This window comes from Carassius gibelio, chromosome A18, assembly GCF_023724105.1.
Source record: "Carassius gibelio isolate Cgi1373 ecotype wild population from Czech Republic chromosome A18, carGib1.2-hapl.c, whole genome shotgun sequence".
NCBI lineage: Eukaryota > Metazoa > Chordata > Actinopteri > Cypriniformes > Cyprinidae > Carassius > Carassius gibelio.
This window is the reverse complement of record NC_068388.1, coordinates 26,723,454-26,743,548: the sequence shown is the minus strand read 5'-3', so window position 1 is coordinate 26,743,548 and position 20,095 is coordinate 26,723,454. Positions and strand designations below refer to the sequence as shown.

The 20,095-nt window shown below is 39.8% G+C and overlaps 1 protein-coding gene across 2 annotated transcripts in view; it reads left to right on the top strand.

The window, feature by feature from the left end:
- The window catches only part of tspan4a (tetraspanin 4a), a 30,079-nt gene extending 10,994 nt beyond the window's left edge, over nucleotides 1-19,085 (top strand). For both annotated transcript variants that reach the window (XM_052532055.1, XM_052532054.1), the window contains 6 exons: nucleotides 4,684-4,875; nucleotides 9,579-9,653; nucleotides 17,287-17,388; nucleotides 17,509-17,640; nucleotides 17,727-17,810; nucleotides 17,880-19,085. In XM_052532055.1, coding sequence (XP_052388015.1) covers nucleotides 4,684-4,875; nucleotides 9,579-9,653; nucleotides 17,287-17,388; nucleotides 17,509-17,640; nucleotides 17,727-17,810; nucleotides 17,880-17,948 — 654 coding nt within the window. In that variant the 3' untranslated portion in view covers nucleotides 17,949-19,085. The remainder of the gene's footprint in view (nucleotides 1-4,683; nucleotides 4,876-9,578; nucleotides 9,654-17,286; nucleotides 17,389-17,508; nucleotides 17,641-17,726; nucleotides 17,811-17,879) is intronic.
- The last annotated feature ends 1,010 nt before the right edge of the window (nucleotides 19,086-20,095 follow it).

Below are 20,095 nucleotides of genomic sequence, written 5' to 3'. Positions count from 1 at the left end.
ACATTCCACAATTCATTCACATTTCTTGGTTTTGCTTCAGAAACAGCATTTTTGATATCACCCCACAAGTTCTCAATTGGATTAAGGTCTGGAGATTGGGCTGGCCACTCCATAACATTAATTTTGTTGGTTTGGAACCAAGACTTTGCCCGTTTACTAGTGTGTTTTGGGTCATTGTCTTGTTGAAACAACCATTTCAAGGGCATGTCCTCTTCAGCATAGGGCAACATGACCTCTTCAAGTATTTTAACATATGCAAACTGATCCATGATCCCTGGTATGCGATAAATAGGCCCAACACCATAGTAGGAGAAACATGCCCATATCATGATGCTTGCACCTCCATGCTTCACTGTCTTCACTGTGTACTGTGGCTTGAATTCAGAGTTTGGGGGTCGTCTCACAAACTGCCTGTGGCCCTTGGACCCAAAAAGAACAATTTTACTCTCATCAGTCCACAAAATGTTCCTCCATTTCTCTTTAGGCCAGTTGATGTGTTCTTTGGCAAATTGTAACCTCTTCTGCACATGCCTTTTTTTTAACAGAGGGACTTTGCGGGGGATTCTTGAAAATAGATTAGCTTCACACAGACGTCTTCTAACTGTCACAGTACTTACAGGTAACTCCAGACTGTCTTTGATCATCCTGGAGGTGATCATTGGCTGAGCCTTTGCCATTCTGGTTATTCTTCTATCCATTTTGATGGTTGTCTTCTGTTTTCTTCCACGTCTCTCTGGTTTTGCTCTCCATTTTAAGGCATTGGAGATCATTTTAGCTGAACAGCCTATCATTTTTTGCACCTCTTTATAGGTTTTCCCCTCTCTAATCAACTTTTTAATCAAAGTACGCTGTTCTTCTGAACAATGTCTTGAACGACCCATTTCCTCAGCTTTCAAATGCATGTTCAACAAGTGTTGGCTTCATCCTTAAATAGGGGCCACCTGATTCACACCTGTTTCTTCACAAAATTGATAACCTCAGTGATTGAATGCCACACTGCTATTTTTTTGAACACACCCCTTTCAACTAATTCAACTAATTGCCCAATTGCACAGCCTTAAGAGCGTGCATATCATGAATGCTGGGTCTCATTTGTTTTCTGAGAATCTACTGAACCTACTGGTAACTTGTTTGCCACGTAGCAATAAAAAAATATACTAAAAACCTTGATTATTCTGGTTAGTCACATTGTACTGCTATTATTTTGAACAATACTGTACATGACACCATTCCTGTGCAAATGAATAAAGGTGGAATGGGATCGAGCCACAACTCTAGCTTTTTATCTTGGCTGTACACTGCAGAGCTCCAGAACATCTGCTTCAATGTAGGCAGCACAACAATGTGACAAGCATGGCATTGATTGGCTGTGCGTGTGAATGTACCTACTTATTTGGGGGACAAATTTATACTCAAAAGTGCGCTAAACCTGACAAAAACTTTCAAAACCTCCATGAACCATTGTTTTTATAAACAGTGTCCCCAATTAGATGTGTGTGACTAAATATGTCATGTTAAAAGGGTTAGTTCATTACTTATCCTCATGTTGTTCAAAATTATATAATAATACAAAATTAAGATGTTTCTGATGAAATTCAAGAGCTTTCTGACCCTGAAAACACAACTGAAATGTTAGCAGACACAAAAACATAGTAAGGACATTGGTAAAACTATCCATGTGACATCAGTAGGTCAACTTCAATTTTTGAGTTGAACAGTTGAACCACTGATGTCACATGATGTGAACTAACCCTCTAATGTCATATAAAAATCACATGCATTTATGGATTTTAAATGGACTACAGGAAGATCACAGAATGGCAGATCATTGTTAGAATCAGTGTGAATGCATAGATCCTTCCAACCTCCAGTATCTCTAACTCACAACAGATACACTCTCCAGGAATGCAGAAGAACAGCCTCATCCTGGATTAGACAAAGAGGGTGCAGTGGAGAGACAGAGAGCCTGGACTGTCTGTGCATCTACTGAGCATCAGATCTGGGCGTCTGTGCTGTGCTCAGCTAACAGCATCGCATGCTTCTGTATTAATATTGCAGTCAGGCAGCATTGAGTCTCATGCAGCTGTGTCCCTGTATCTGCAGCACGCCGGGCCCCAGGGAACACACTGACCCAAATCAACAAGACAAACACGCTTCACACCTGCATAAACGAGTTAATGACCGCTAATGATGACACAATGAGCTGCACTGTCCACTAACAAGGCAGGAGAGTGTAGAAAGTGAACTGAAAGAGTCTCTGTAAACTGCATGAATGAAACTAGAAGGAAGTGAGAGAGAGGAAGAGAGAAACAGAAGAACAGGTGTGTGAGCAGCAGGGTGCTGGAGAGGAAAGAAGAAGCCTAGGAACAGATCCAGACCACCTGCATCACAAAGCAGGAGCTTCTCCATCATCTTCAGGCCTGTAGAGTCGAACGATTCCTGCTGAGACTCTTAGAGCATCACTGACGTCAAACAAACCAGCCACAGTCAAAATGTGTCCACCATAGGTTTATCTCTATAGAATGGTCTAAACTCTTTAGATGTGTGAGAGAAACATGCAGCAATTTAAACAATTTAAAGGTGTTAATTTGACTTTTTAAAGGCTTTTCTTTTGAACTCTAGTGTTTAATAAAGTTATGACATTCGTTTGTTCCGAACCATCTGATCTCATCTTTTGCTTTGTGCTCATTTGATGCACCTTAAATTTACATTTGTTATTAAATAAAATTACTAATGAAAACAGTATTGTCAAAATCCAGAAACAACCCTGCTGTATATTTACAGCATTCTCTTTTGTGTATTGCCCAAAAATGATAACATGAAAACGGATTACTTTTGTTCACATGGTCTTCAGAACAATATTAAAGTGATGGTTCAAATAGATTTTCAGTCATCTAGGTTATTACAGCATACTGTAATACAGTTTCCCTCAGGACATGTTATTTGTGCTTTTATTTATGGAAGATGAATCACTATTTCACATCCTATTGGCTCGATCACTAACTGTGTTCCCCAACCGTATCATTATTTGACCTGGGACTCTCTGATGCTGTGAATGGAGATTGCTGTGTGAATTGACTCCCAGATACCGATGAAAGGACAGTGATGTAAGCGTTTGTGCCATTGCATGTCTGTTCTGACTAACACAAGCACAAAATGAAGCAACAGTGGCTTTTCAGATTTGGAAAAAGTAGAAATAAACTCACATCACAAACCCACGGCGAGTCAAACTAACGTCCAAGAATACAATCTGATTTGATGAGCCACCCATTTATAAAGACGATGTAATCAGAAAGCACATGAGCGGAAGTCATTCATGTCAGATCCGGAGACCGAAGTTGGGTGGATCAGGGTCGTTTTGTGGGTTATAAATGGATGCCAGACAAAACTGCATCAACTTAATGATTGATCCACATTCACTGATTCTGTAAAGATATTTAAAGGTACTAATTAAATATGGATATTTTTCTTACACAAACACATCGCTTCATTTCAGAAAGCCTTTATTAACCCCTGGAGCCATGTGCAGCACTATGATGGATGGAGTCACTTTGTTTTATTTAAAAATCTCAACCCACATTTACTGCCATTATAATGCTGTCAGGGTTTGGCAAGGAGGAACTCAAATGCAGACAGGAATCACAACACAAAGGGTTTATTTACAAAAAAGGGGAAAAACAAAACCCACGAGGGGGAAAACAACAGCTAGGGCAGAAACTAAACAACCTAACAGGACAGGATTGACATGGAAAACAAACGCTTAAACACTAACTACAAACAAACACTCACGGTAATACAAATACATCTCAAAGGGGAATACACGGATAAACCTCTCACAAGGGCTGACCAGTAGGAACACATATGAGGTACACAATCACAAATGATGAACAATCACAAATGAACCGACAAAAGACAGAGCACACTAGGGGATCTAAATAGGGGAACTAATCAAGACACGACAGGTGGCACAGATAGGACAATCACGGCAAGACTAGGATAACAAGGGGGGCGGGGCAAGGGAACGAGACAACACAAGCACATGGCCCAAAGACAAGGCCATGTGCTTGTACACAAAACACGGGTCTGCCATGATCCTGCCTCAAGACTAGGAAAAATCAAGGACACGAGGGCAGAATCATGACAAATGCTCGGAAGAGCCAGGACTTTTTTAAATAGAACTCCGATTTTATCTGACAGTCTGAAAGAAGAAAGTCAGATACACCTAAGATGGTTTAAGGGTGCGTAAATCATGGGGTTAACTTGATGGTTTGCTTTTTACCCTGTGTCTGGATGTACTTTGTGTTTTTAATTGTACTAAACGAATTGCTCTATTTGGATCCCCCACTTCTCTTTCTCATGACCACACGTTACTCTACATTACTCTACAGCACTTTACCCTGGAGAGCCTCTACATCTACCATACTGACAGACTGCATTTTAATGAGCCTCAGCAATGTTTTATATACTGTATGTAAGCACATTTCTCATTCAGTGTGGAGCAGAACATTCCCTATTTAATCATTAGGAATGTGAAATGGTATATTGAAATAGTTCTTGATTAATGGCACTAAAACGAATGTATGCCAGTTGCATTAGAAATGTTTGTGTGTACAGTACTAGCCTGTTATTATGCACAGCATGTTTTGAGTGTTTCCGTCACATCAGTGTTGTTCTCTCTCTCAGCTGGGCGGCTGTGGGCTTCTGGGAGTGGGAGTTTGGCTTTCCATCACGCAGGGAAACTTCGCCACGCTCTCCTCGTCTCTACCATCGCTCTCCGCCGCCAATCTGCTCATCGCTGTGGGAAGCATCATCATGGTGATTGGCTGCCTGGGCTGTGTGGGCGCGGTCAAAGAGAACCGGCCCTTACTCCTGAGCGTAAGTAAATCAAAAACACTAGCATGCTTAAGAAGGAACAAGCAAACAAAAAAATGACTGTTGAGTCAATAATAAAAACCTCACTGGATGCCCTTCTGAAACAAAACATTGTACGAATCAGAGGCTTAAGAAACAGTGTTTCATCTTGAAGTGACGTGTTTGTTTGATGTTATTCATTAGAATCACAATTTGACTTTCTGCTCATTGTTCCAGTAATAAGATGTGGCACTTGAGTGGCAAAACTGACATCGAGTAGAGTTTGATGGCTGCCGTAATAGAGACACTAGCAGAAATTCAAATTAGCACCCGCGGGTAAAATACAGGAAGTTTATTAGCATCATTTCCACTCTACGAAGAACAGGCTAACATGAACACCTCTGTCTGTCTCTGAGAATTCAACACTGTGTTTCTGTTGTGAGCTGACAGGAGAGAAAAATGGTTTACAAAAGGTAATTGCCATCATCTTTATTCTCGGGTTCACAAGGATTATAAATCAATAATGACAGTTAACAATTTCTACTAGTGACATGATATCATAGTTTATAGCATTATAACCTATAGTATTAAGATCATTCAAATGTGATCGTACTGTATGCATGTCATCATTTTTACACTGGCACAATACTAGAGATGAAAGTGTAAATAACATAAAAACAAACTAATCAGCAGAAGTCATGACATAATTAAGAGAGTGCTGATACTCCAGCAGTGTTTGTGTGACTCCACGGGTCTCTTTATGAGCGATTCAGCAGAACATTCACTCAAAAACAAATATAAATTAAATTAAAATGAATAAAAACAAAGCAAGAACACACCTGATGTGCATTCGTAATTCATCATCAAAAAAGAAAAGGAACTTGACCATCCTGCTCTGACCAAAGTGATTCAAACACACCTGATGCATGATCAACTCACAAATGAACTTCCCAGGAGAACCTGAACACATCAGAAGAATGAGTGAAGAGATGTTAGCAGAGATTCTTCAGCCTCACATTCTGCATGCATTATTCATTTTATTATTTATTTATTTATTTATTTATTTTGCGGTCTGTCAGTACATGTTAAAGACCTTATCTACAATAATAATACTTATTGAATGATGGTTCAAAATGTTCCTGGACCCTCTGCAGCCCTGTACATTTCAGATATCTCCTTTATTTAACACTGAGTATTTTCATGTTAATGTTAATGTTTTTTAATGTGTTCTATAGAGAGAAGGCATTAAAATCGTTTTGCGTGGTGATATTCAAATCTTTATGGTTATTCTCTGACTCTAGTACTGACTTGTGTATCTTTTAAACCGCAATCAGAGATGGTGGATGGTTCTGGAGGACAGTGAGACCTACATTCTGTGTGCAAGCGTCCCGTGACAGATGCAGATATCGGCCGGTCATAACCTCAGAGGAGCTGGGCTGGATTGTTTTATTTGAGTTGAAGCACACTAAAAAGCCTGACGGGCAAAGCAGCCTTTCTCAAGGATAAACTCAGTCTGCTTACATCTATATCTACTGTGCATTGATCTGATCATGTGATGTGATGAACGTTCTCGATCGACCGCAGCTCCAAAGCTTCTCTGATCCGTGATTCATTTCACATTGTATGTAGAATTCAGTCAATGCCATTCAGTTATCTTCTCAAAAGAAATACAGAGCTCTCAGCTGAGTTCACATGCAGGTCATTCCTCAGTGTGGAAAGGGAACGGAAAGTGAATTGCACACCTTATAGTGCAGAAGTAGTAAAAACGCTACAGTATACGATACTGAACACAGCCGATAACCCTGTGATTTACTGTGTAGATTTTCCTCTTTGGATTCCCTGAATTTTTAATGTTCCTAAAGAAAGTCTACCTGCATATGCCACAATCATTAACATTAGTTAACATTAGTCCTTGAGCCAACTGCAGGGCTCAGGTCAGGTCCGCTGTATTCCTTCGGTGCCCGAGGGCTGAAACACTGCTGTCCGTATTTATTATTTATAATGAGGAGCCATGCAATGATACACAGCTGCAGACTGCCTTATTTTTCTAAAGTTATCTATTCATTCTTATGGTGAATATAATAATAAATGGTGGATTTTGATATTTTTAGAAAGAAAATATGCATAAAAGTTGATGTATGTCTTTAAGATCACTTAAAAGAAAAAAATCCCCAACTTTCTTTTCACCAGTGAATTGGATAAAACAAGCTAAAGGAGGAACCTCTGTCCTTCCTCTTCCTTCGTCCTCAGCCGAATGTTAGCGAAGTCTATGAATATATAATGCTGCTGAGCTGGAATCACCTCCGAGACTATCGCAGCCTGAAGATGATTTATGATAAAATATTCTCATGTCCACATGGGGGATGATCATGTTTACTCCTTAAGCTACTATTTATGTCAGGGACTGATTTTAATGGCGGCCTGTGCTCTCCTGTGTGTCTTTAACGGTGTGTGGACAGAGCGGAGTGATTACAGCAGCGTTACGATGACGCAGTTACAACAAACACTGCTTCCTGTATTACACACATATGAGACATACCAGAAAATGCATTTTGAAATGTTCAAGCAAAAATGTTTGTCTCTTTTTAATTAAATTTATAGATTTATAATTTATAGATAATATTTGCCAAGTCAATGTTATTTTAGTTGTACAGTAATACATAACACAAACAGTATGATACATCTTCTGTGCAAACCAGATGCAGCTGTGAGCAGGAGAACATCTGCATGTGACGAATAATAATGGAGAATGATCTTTAGACAGCAGAGTGGACCATCCTGTGGTCAGCTGACAACCAACAAACACTTGTGATTGATTGCCAAAGAACGATCAGTGTTTAGCTGCATTTACATTTAGCAGATGCTTTTAGCCAAAGTGACTTAAAGTGCATTCTGGTTGTAATTTACCAGTATATGTGCTCCTTGAGAATTGAACCCACAACCTTTTGCACCACTAATACAATGCTCTACCACTGAGCCACAGGAACACTGGCTAACAGTAAAGGAATTACTGCTGGAAACACACCAGTGACATGCTAGTAACTTGCTAATCATGCTAGCATCAGTCTAGCTTACTCTCTTACCTATTTATCTATCTATCTGTCTATTTTTCTGATAGATTGTATTGCCTTCAAACTTTAAAACGACTTCAAAAACTGAAAACCCTCAAACTTTTAAACTACTTCAAACTTTCTGGCTAGGCTTTTTCAAGCCAACTTAAAGTTTGCCCACAAGCTTTACTATCTAGTTTGGGCTTGCTATTGACTGACAATATTAAAGAAGTGAAAGAGTTAAACCAGAATGAAATAAAGACTGCAAGAATAAAAGGAGCAACAAATCAAGCTCAGCAGTTTTCTTCACAATGTGTTATGGCCAATAAAGCATATTTGAGGACATAATTGTCCACTAGTTGTGTGATATGTATGTGTATGATAATATTGTGAGTTTCACTCACTTTACAAAAACACACCTTAAGTGCTTTATCAGTACACTTCATCAGTATTGCAAATATGGCATTAATTTTATACAACAGTTCGATAAAGAAGAAATTCATATTTAGTGTGTTACACTTTTAGACAAATTTCCTCTCTGTTTTGCGGTGAAGATAGTTCCAAATAAACCCAGAACAGCAGAGTTGTGCGGTCTTCTCTTTCTGAATGAATATCATTTTTGAACGGTTTTGAATCAGTTGAGTGAATAATTAAATGACTCATTCATAAAGACAGTCACATGCTTCGTTTCGGAATCGGTTCTTTGAACGAATCGGTTGAATGAAGCAGTGGCTCATTAAGACTGTCACTTGCTGCCACCTACTGGCAGTTTATTTTCAATTTTTAATGTATAATCCACTTTTAAATTTTTAATATAAAATATTAATTTTACACTTTATTTTACATTTATTTTTAAAACATTAAATATCATTATATATGCATTTGCAGTGTAAATGCAGGTTTGATATTAAGATTATGAATCTGTGTAAATTCACTGAAAAGCCCTTCAGATGCAGCTTCTGTTCACTTCTGCAGTGCAAAGATTTGTCATACTGATTTCACTGATTGATAACAGCCCTACAGTCTTTTATAATCCTACTTACATTTATTGATAAAATGAAAGTATTTGACTTGAAACGGTGAATCAGGTTAGAAAATGCCTTTATGAAGCTAAAATGCACCTTGCAGTTACCAGCCCAACACAAAACCACAATCAGCAAAATACTGTCTAACTACTCCCAATGACAAAATGCCAGCAAATTTTGACGTATACTTTTTTTTAAATCAATAACATCACACACCCCATTGTAGGGAATAATCCACTGAATGAAAAAGCAATGGAAACAATTACTAAGAATTTGGTCAATCCTACAAACTGACAGCAAATACAGTGCACTATGTCCAGTAGATGTCACGGCTGGTTTGGGTTAGTGTTCATGTGTCATGCCTCAGTCATGGTCTCTGTCAGTCATGTGCTTCTCCTGTTTATGTGTCTTGCTCTCATCCACTCCTTTATTGTATGTGTCGGGACTATAGAGAACAGCAAGTGATTTCAGACACATCAGAAGCTCTTGAGTGAAGGCCTCAGAATAATAATAATAATAATAATAATAATAATAATAATAATAATAATAATAATAATGATAATAATAATAATAATAATAATAATAATAATAATAATAATAATAATAATAATATCTCTCTGACTCGGAGTCTCTTCTGCTTTTGTTTCTACAGTTCTTCATTCTGCTGCTCCTGATATTATTGTTGGAGATCCTGTTCATGGTTCTGTTCTTCTCGTATCAGGATCAGGTACGTGCAGAGTGCATCTGTCTCATTCATTATTTTGTATTATTTCAGTTGTGATTGGTTAATGGTGGCATTCAGCACTCACATATTTAACTATGACAGTGAACTGTTTATTCGGCATTGTCTCTGTGATGTCCTAATTTCCAGCTAGTTTCCGTCTCGTATCAATCCAGATTACTTCTCACATTAAATAATTTCTACATCATAAAGTTTGAGACTACATGAAGATGTAGATCCATGTAAATCTTCATGTAAAATACTTGGGCCATTACCTTTCTTGGCAAGTTCACATAGGAATAGCATTAAGAGCAGTTTAAGTGAGGTATTTATTGGGTTAGTGTCATCTAATGCTTTGTAAAAGTAATAACTTAAATAATCAAGTCTTCACAGTAGCTCTTTCTCTCTCTGTGAGTCTCTCACACCCAAACGGTCATCGTTTTCTTGGCCGTTCTCCTCAAAACACATATGGCAGCACAGTGTGATGGGCATTTTCCAAAGACATTTCCAGTGATAGCAGCATATTTGCACCGGAGCGTTGTACAGAGACAGACGCTCTTCCTCGACGCTCACCAAAGAACACGCACAGATTCACCTTCCTGCAGTCTTCATCGACTCACTGTCAACATTAGACTAAAATAGTGGCATCATGAAGATAATTAAATAATTACGTGCTACTGACACAATATGATTTAAAAAACTCTATATTAATTAACATTGTGCTTTTATAACAGTTACTTATTACAATTACATTTATTAAGTTACATATTGGTCAGTATGTGGAGGGAGATGATGTTTTGTAAGTACACTTTCTTTGCATAATTAAACACAGGCAATGTGTGGCGGTGGGGCGCAGGTGCAGCTCATCTTCAATCACTACACCTGGCCTCACTCCTCGTTCCCACGCCTCTCGGCCTCGCCCCACTCGCCACATACCCCCATCGCCCCTCGCAGGCCGGGGGGTACCCTCGAGACTGCGCTCTACTCCCCCCCCCCTTCCCTCCGGGGGGGACCGCTCACGGGGACCTGCAGGAACCTGGGGTAGGACAGACGAGGCGAGAGAAAAGGAGATGGAAGGAGGAGCGACAAGGACGAGAGAGGGGAGAGAGAAAAAAAAAAAAAAAAATTCCAGTTCCCAGACGCACTGCTGCTCGGCCCTCCACCAGCTGGGTGATCTCCTCTGCGGTGACCGGCGGTGGCACTGGAAGGCCTTCGGCGGACGGCACGACACTCCTCCGCCGCCCGGTGGACGGCGACGGCTCCTCCGATTTTGGGCAGCGGCAGGAGTCCCCCGTTCCCTGCCCCTCCGGATTCCGTCACGGAGGCGGCAGGCTCCGGCCCCCTGGCGAACGGCGCCGACTCCTCCGCTCCCTCACGGACGGCAGCCGCCCCTCCCTATCGTGGGCGGTCGGCAGCGAGCTCGCCCGTCCCCGGCAACTCGCTCCAGCCCACCGCCTCGAGCGTCCCTGGCGGCACATACCTCGCCTGCTCGAGGGCACCGCGGATTCACCACAGCGGCGAGGGATCTTCAGCAGCACGTCCCTCCTTCTCCCGGGTTTCGGCACCACTGTAACGATATGAACTTCTTAAACATCGGGAAGAAGGAGGCGGGAACCGGCGCTCAATCAAAATACATTTTAATAATCACAAAATAAATACAAAACGGCGCACCAGCCCCTCGCGGACGACTGGTGCGCGCAAATAAAAACCAAAACATAAAATAATGTCCCAGGCCTGGTCCTCTCTCGTCCTTCACGGTCGTCGCTCCAGTTTTATATCCTTCCATCTCCTACGTGGGACTCGATACTGGCGGTGGGGCGCAGGTGCAGCTCATCTCCAATCACTACACCTGGCCTCACTCCTCGTTCCCACGCCTCTCGGCCCCGCCCCACTCGCCACACAATGAATAACTGAATTGCAAAGAAATCATGATGTTATATTAAAATAAAAATGTATTTCAGGAGAACTGGTTTTAACAGCAATGACAGTTTTCACATGTTTAAATGAAATTTAAATATTTAATATTTTGTTTAGTTTTGCATTTTCTCAAATATTTATTTATCATCTAAAATTGAGTGTGGAGCAAAATTAATGAAGATGACCTGACAAAATATTGGTCAAATATAAAACACAATTTCAAGGCAAAGACAAAGCTATGACTAAAGAACAACAGCCAGATATCTGCATTTCAGAAATATCCAAAAACATATAAATCATTTTATAAAGAACTTGAGCTTCTAGAGCATGACAACACTAGCATGTTGGTATATGTGGTTTATGGGTAAAAACCACACACACACACACACGCACGCACACACACACACACGCACACACACACACACACACACACACGCGCGCGCACACACACACACACACACACACACACACACACATGGTGAGGTAAGCACTTCCTCTGTAACAGACTTGAGAATTGTACTTCATCTTCCTCTGCTTTATTCTTTACAGATACTCGATCTTCTACTGAAAACATCCACAACAGACTAATGTGGGCTAAGATAATGAGCGAATATTTGGCCTAAATGCTTCATTAATGGCTTTACTACAATAACATGTATTCTCTGTACTTTACACCGTTTCCTGAGACACACATTATACTCGCTCCCTAATTAAACCCCCTCAGATCCAGCTCGTCATCTCATTAGTCTGAAATAGTAGATACTACATTTGAATAAGAACCAGTAAAAAAGTATGTTATATAAAGTATGAAATAGTAATATGAATGAAACACTAGATCTGCTTCTCTCCCGTGGTCTCATGGGATCAGACGTGCTCTTCAGAATCTCGTTAACACTAGACCATCAGGTATTTTCACCCACTCTTTTATGAGCACTATGAATGCACACACTACTCTTTTCATCTACTGTTATTCATCAGGTGCATCTCAATAAATTAGAATGTTGTGGAACAGTTCATTTATTTCAGTAATTTTCGGTCTCTTGTTTTTCAGTGAGTGTGTGTGTGTGTGTGTGTGTGTGTGTGTGTGTGTGTGTGTGTGTGTGTGAGTGTGTGTGTGTGTGTCTGTGTGTGTCTGTGTGTGTCTGTGTGTGTGTGTGTGTGTGTGTGTCTGTGTGTGTCTGTGTGTGTGTGTGTGTGTCTGTGTGTGTGTGAGAGTTACTAACGCTGCACTGGACATTGTAAGGACGATGACTTGAATAAGATTGCAAAGCATTTGTCGTTAGGGTTAGGGTTAGTCTGAGTAAATGGCCTTTATTCAGTGTCATCTTTTAAGTGAGCGGGACACACACATCAGCAGAACATGAAACACGCTGCTGGTGATGAGGATCCGCTCGATCTAAAGGGAGAGATTACACTAACACACTGGCAATATAAAACTGTTTTTCTGTGGATAGTTTTCTTCTTGCGTCCTCCTCTAAATCTGTTCTACACGGATGATTAGAAACGACCTCCTCGACCTCTTTATCATCTCTCTGGTACTTCTTCTTTACTGATATTAATTATTTATGATGCATTACTGTATTACATCTATGCGGAAGGCTATGAAGTGACGGATCACAGGGAATAATGGAGGAGCTGGTATGGATGATATAGACAGATGTCTGTAATGGTGCCGCAGTCTGTCATGAGACCTGGATGGAGGCATGAAAACCCTGCCATGATGCTTATTTAACACACATTTATGTTTCCAGAGCATGCATGCACTCAAATCCTGTCTGGTGAAAGAAACAATCCTCTGAAGATGGCTTTCACTGGCAGCTCCAACAGTATAGACTGCTGTCTTACTCACTGCCTTTTCCCTGTTCTTCTGTCTCCTCTCTGTTTGCGCTGCTGAATAATTCATTGATGATGGTCTGTTTGGTCGACTGATGACGGAAGTGTAATTCCTCTGTAGGAAAGACTGTCATTTATTACTCGTGTGTAATGTAGTAAATTAAGCTCAAAAGGGAAATGTATATAAATAATTACAATTAATTATGATTAATTAGAATTATTTATATGATCTGCCAGTAGTAAATGTAGCAGAATTAAATGGCCAATAACTAATCTGTTCTTAGCGCAATTTCATATCAGCTCTAAGAAAGGATATTTCCATGGCCACAGAAAATACTTTCATACAGTATTAATGCATGAGATCATAATCATAAAGGGACATTGATTTGTAAGGCAGAATCAGTATCTCAAGTCATTTGTGCACAAGATCTTTATTAACTCAACACTAACGCAAACTAATCTAACAAACAAACATACTGCCACTCATACAAGGGAAAGGACAAATGAGAATGAAGCTATGAACAGAGTCAGTTAACCACCTGAGTAAAACCATCAGTGCTGCTTCTAACGGGGTCTACAGCTTTTACTAAACCTCTGCTTCGTTTAGTTAAATGTACGATACTTGCATTTCCTTGGCCTGGAATGAGCGTCTGGTGCAAAGTCTTGATGGTTTGGTGGTTTAGGAGTCGCAATCACGTTCTTCCAGTCTTCAAGAGTGATGAATTCCAAAGGTGTCCAAAAGTGATTGGGAGATTCTTCCCAGTGGAAGGTGAATAGGACTAAAAGAGAGCTGAGGTCCTGAAATCTCTGGTGAATGGAAAGTCAAGGCACAAGGTCTTGTGCAGACTTAAAGGTCCAAGAAAGATCTAGCTCACATAATCTTAGCAGAAGAAAGCAAAGCAGATCGAAAAGAGCTCAAGAGAGATCAAGAGAAAGGGCGGAACAGTGTGTGGACCTTTTAAAAGTCTGAGATGGTTCACGCATCTTAGGAAGGGCTTGTTGTCACAGTGTCTGGTCTGTGTTTCCCTGGGTGTCCACTAGTGGTCTCACTTCCCCATAGTCACCCCACTGCAGGCTCTACATTTCCCACAAAGCCTTGTCCCTTCATCACTGTTAATTGCACACCTGTTAATTACACTCAGCTGTCTCCACTTTCATCATTTGAACTGGTCTGTTTCTATCTGTTTTCATGGAGTCCTTGTTTTCTGTCACCCGGCTTTCTCGTGTTCCCTGTGTTTTTCTTGGTTCTTGTTCCTTGTTTTGGACTGATTCATGGTTATGACCTCTTGCCTGTCTTTGGATATCGATTTTTGGGTTACGCATTAAAACACTGCATTTGGATCTCACATTTCCGGTGTGCATTCGTTACACTTTTCCAGTGAGAAAGACCAAGCGGGAGTTTGGAAATACTGGGGAGTTTTACAACCCTTTGTGTGAAAGCCTGGTAATGTGACTGCATCAGAAGTTGATATACAAACTAGTAAGGATTCCTAGAACACTTATATGTTGCATAGGTATCAATACATAATATACACTCTCGTTTAGATCATCAGAAGATGAATTCATAGATCCTAAACATGGTTAGTTCTATCACTAGCATGCACAAAACAGGATACAAGACAAAAAGACAATATACAAGTACAGTAACAACATGCACAATGACCTGAAGTATATGTGTGTTCATTCAAAGAAAGGTTTTTCTATGAATAAATTAGAGAAAAGTCTTTAGTCTACAGCAGGAGGAAGATCCTCTTCACACACTCTCAGGTCGTAAAAGTCTCATAAAAATATATATCTGTACCATTGTGTATTAATTGCTGTAAAAAATTTTTTTGAATAAAGTAGCTTTTATAGAACTATTATAATTGTTTTGGGTGTTTTTGCTACAGCTCATCACATTGTGCCAGAGCACACGTGTTTCTCGAGTTAAAATCACTCAAATGCTTCTCATCTTGTGGTTTATTGCTTTCTTTTAAAGATTATGAAAGAGTCAGGCCCATATATTAGATGTTTTACTGCTCCCAAAAGTGTATTTAAGAATTTCAAATAATAACCAAATAAACATTACATTTGAAAATGTATTTTATTGATAAAAGTTATTAAAAGTGGCCATGTAATCTGTTGGTTAGCCATGAGTTCAATCAGTCTGTATTGCATTTCTGAGATTTACTGAAGTCAAAGCTGAAGGGAGGAAGAAGATCCCACAGCGTTCCTGATTCATGTCAGCCGCGGTCCGTGTGTGTGTGTGTGTCTGTGTGTCTGTGTGTGTGTGTGTGTGCCCTGTTTATAAATGATTGAATTAACATTGACAAGCTTAACTATCAGATATAAGATTTACGATGCACACATTTTGGGAAGAACCAGGAATTTAAGAAAATACTGAAGAAAGTTCAATTTCTCAAAATATGCCTTAATTACATAACTTAATTCTCATAACATTACGATTCTATTTTCAAAATCTGATTTTAATGTGGCATTAAATATACGGAAGTATGAGACACACACCCGAAGCAGTAGATCAGGTGATAATTACAGGTGTGTGTTCTTCATCTCCCCCTGCTGTTCTCTCACATGCATTACTCTCGGCCAGCAGGAATGACTCTAGACAAGCACATCTCTGTTTCACGAGCTCAAGCATGTTTAACACTCAGTGGACCTCATGCATGAAACACTAGCACAAGCAACGCATTTCTGTCAAAATCATGCATACGTCCATTCATCTGTAAACTGTTTCACTGAATTAAGTACAATTTATCTACACAAAAATTGTCTGCGTTTGTTTAATGAATGAGTCTTATATGTGTCCGTGTTTATTTGTGTCCTTTACATGTCAGTGACAGATGTGAACTGTTTCTAAATGTGTGTTAATATGAAGGAAGAACTGCAGGATAGTTAGTTGCTCTTAAACAGCAGAAGAACTATCATTAAGAGTCAGATGTGATAACGCTTGTGCTGTTCCTGTCTGTGTGGATCATTTCTCCTGCCTCTTTAGATCACGTATGTAACATGTTAGGGTTAGGGTTTCACACACCTGAGAACAGGTTTGGTTTCATCCCCACACATTTTCAGTGTTGAAAACAACAAACGTTAAGTGTAAACACCATTTGTGTATTAGGTTACGTTAAAATGCAAAGCATGATTAATGAGTAATTACACTGATTTACTGACACATAGCTCCATGGCTTGTATTAATAGTAATTTCAGGCACATTTATGTTCCACTGTAATTAGATGTGTGTTTCCAGAAGATGAATAATGTAGAGCAGGATTGTAAAACATAACGCAGGAATGAAAAACGGGTCCTAAATCAGATTCAGACTCAGATTAAATGATGTGATGAAACAATTATACCATGGTCTGTCTAAATACTTCATTCTGATTGGCTGCCAGGTATGCATTAAAACCATTTAATGCACAGTTTACACTGGAGCATTCCTTAAGTGAAACAAAATCGTGTTTTCAAGAATAATATATATATATTATAATGTATTTTAGAGAATATATACTATGATGTTTATTCGTCTTGCCCACATGCAAATAGTTTGTCTTATTTTAAAGAAATAATTTGTTGAAAAAAATTCTGATCAAGACAATTAAGTTTTGTACCACAGCGGTGAAACTCAACCAGCTCAACCATAAGGGTGTGAGGAAACTGAAAAACTAACCGAAAATGCAAGATACATCCATATAAAAGAATTGGTGACATTTAGGTTCGTAATTTCTGTATCAGCATCGCTGCGACAGAATGTGATGTTATGTCAAGCCTCAGAAACAAATCAAGAGTATTACTGAGGATTTAACAATCACTGCATCTGTGCTTCAGAATATGAGAATCAAGGATTAATATTATTATAATGAATAAATGAGTTTTTCTTCACGCTGTGTTCTAGATTGATCTGTATGCTCAAAGTGACCTGAAGAAAGGCCTGCAGCTCTTCGGGACTGAAGGAAACATCGGCCTGACCAACGCCTGGAGCATCGTCCAGACAGACGTACGGTTCCTGCATCTGTCTGCAGTATTTCCCAAGAACAGAGAGCAGAGGTGTAGCACTGTAATATATGAAGGAAGGACAGGTGACGATGGTGTGTGTGTGTGTGTGTGTGTGTCACAGTTTCGCTGCTGTGGAGTGACCAATCACACGGACTGGTTTGACGTGTATAACGCGACGCGTGTGCCGGACTCCTGCTGTCTGGAGTTCAGTGATGACTGCGGTCTGGAGAATCCTGGCACCTGGTGGACGGCTGTAAGTCCTCTCTCTCATCTAACTCTCTTTCCTCTCCTGTGTTGGTTTGGGCAGGACAGACAGAAGCTCTGTGTTTGTGTCCACAGCCGTGTTACGAGCGAGTGAAGGGCTGGCTGCAGGAGAATCTGGTGGCTCTGTGGATCTTCGCTCTGTGTACGGCTCTCACACAGGTACTGAACACATCACAGTCAGAACATACACCAGAGCTCAGTGATGCTCAGCATGACGTGTGTTTGCAGATCCTGGGGCTGGTGTTCTCCATGACCATCTTCTGTCACGCTGTGAAAGTGGACACCTTCTACGCCTAGAGACCGAACCGGACCAAACACACTCCTCCATCGCTGGAGCGATCAGAACGTCTCGCTCACACACTGATATTTGAAACATGATTTTATAATCCAGATCAACTGAAAGAATGAAAACTGCTCTTTGTGGGTATTTAATGGACAGTTTCTTTCTTTTTCAGTTTTGTCCATTTGTGAAGAGGGAGAGCAGTAACTAATGTCATAATTTTATACTTGTATAACTTCATATTAATACGTATAAAATGAATAACCTCTGTTTATATTTATTCAGAGCAAATTTTCAATAGATGTAAAAGATAAGATATTTAGATCACATTTTTGTAAATATGACTTGACATCTTCAGAGCAAAGAGTAATAAAACAGACTCAGTTTAGTTTGTGTATGAAGAAGCAGAAGTCTGTTCATCAGAACTGAATCAGTGGAAGAGCAGAAGCAGAGATTTTAAGGGTGTAATGACTGTGGCCTGAAGAACTAAAACATCTGAACAGATCTCAATCTACACAAACAGATCCACCACAAGTTCTCAAATGTCTTCATTTTTAACACTATTTGTATAGTTTTATCATTTTGAACCTAACAAGCTTCTTTTGGTGACATGTCACTTTTGAAATTTATGGAATTATTAGCTGAATTCAATTTGAGGTATGAACTCCTGTAACTGAGTTTAACATCTCCTATGCCTTTGGGAATTAATGGGAATAATTGTACAAAACTTGGAAGGATCATATTCATCTATGTGATTTGTATTTGCCATTTCCAACACTACTGCTAATATTAAATATAAAACTGAATGCATTACGATAGACTTCATTTGTAAATGTGGTAAGAACAGCTAACTATTGTTCAAATGCATTTATGCTCTTAATTGAAATGGTATTTTCATCAAAAGTGAAAACTCTTTCAGAAGGACTCCATGGAGATGAAGCTTCTTACTCTCAGTCAATGACAAATGTATGAGGTTAAACATCTACTTACAGAAGCACATATCTAATCACTTAATCAGCTAAGGAGGTTTACAGCTCAAGCAGACGCATGTTAATGTCAGGATCAACAGAACTGGGAGGGTTGAGATGATCACACGCAGGAGGTTAATCCAGGACTGATGAATAATAAAGTGAAGTCCAGCTTTTCTTGCTGAAGCTGTGTTGTGTTCTCATTCACTCTGCCGTTGGTATGAAGGGGTTTCTAGCTTCCTGGAGAAGATCTGGTCCACTTCCTCAACACGGCTCTAGAGTCGTGTAGTCAGACACCTTTTTTCAAGTAACTAAAGTAATGCATTACTTTTAAATTACTTTTTTAAAAATAAGTAATTCGTGTTATGTGTTTTCCCATTTGTTCACGGACAGCTCTCCTGTGTCTGTTGAGCAGTCGGGAGTGAAGCACTTCATTTTTACAGTTGCCAAACAATAGATGATTTTTGGTTTAGTTTTTAAAAATGCAGTAAATGATCAAGTCCAGCTTAGGTGTAAGAAAGTAATGTACTTTTTTATATATATAAATAACATGGTAGCTATTGTAATGCACTAACTATCAGAACAGCTGGTCTGAAGCTCTATTAGTGCTGATCTGCTGCTCTTTATTGAACCGAAGACAGCAGATCTTCCCCAAGAAAGACCACCAGGATCCCCGAAGACGTTCAACACTGGGTCAGAATAACTAGTGTTTATCACTGCAGGTGCCTTGATCAAGGGTGATGTTGTTCTGCAGGAGGATGAGGAGGAGAGAGAACTTCATTCACAGACACAGAGAGAGAGAGAGAGAGAGAGAGAGAGAGAGAGAGAGACAGAGAGAGAGAGAACACACTGCCAGAGGAGCAGAAACCATCGCCTTCAATTAACTTCCCAAACCACCTTCAGCACGTCTGATAATAATTACTGAATGTCTTGATATTATATGTGTGCTTCTCAACCCTGTTCCTGGAGAAACACCAGCAGAACACATTCTCCTTATTAAGACCTGATTATATCAGACCTGAAGAGGTGTAACTCATGAGGAAACCGAGATTAAACTCTTATATGAGGCCTTCTGGCCATCGTTTATCACACACACACACTCTTCACCAGTCCTGGTTTGACAGGGATTTTCCAGGTTCAAAATGAGCCACACTGACAGACTGCAAAGATATTAAATAAATTAAATAGTGCACAAT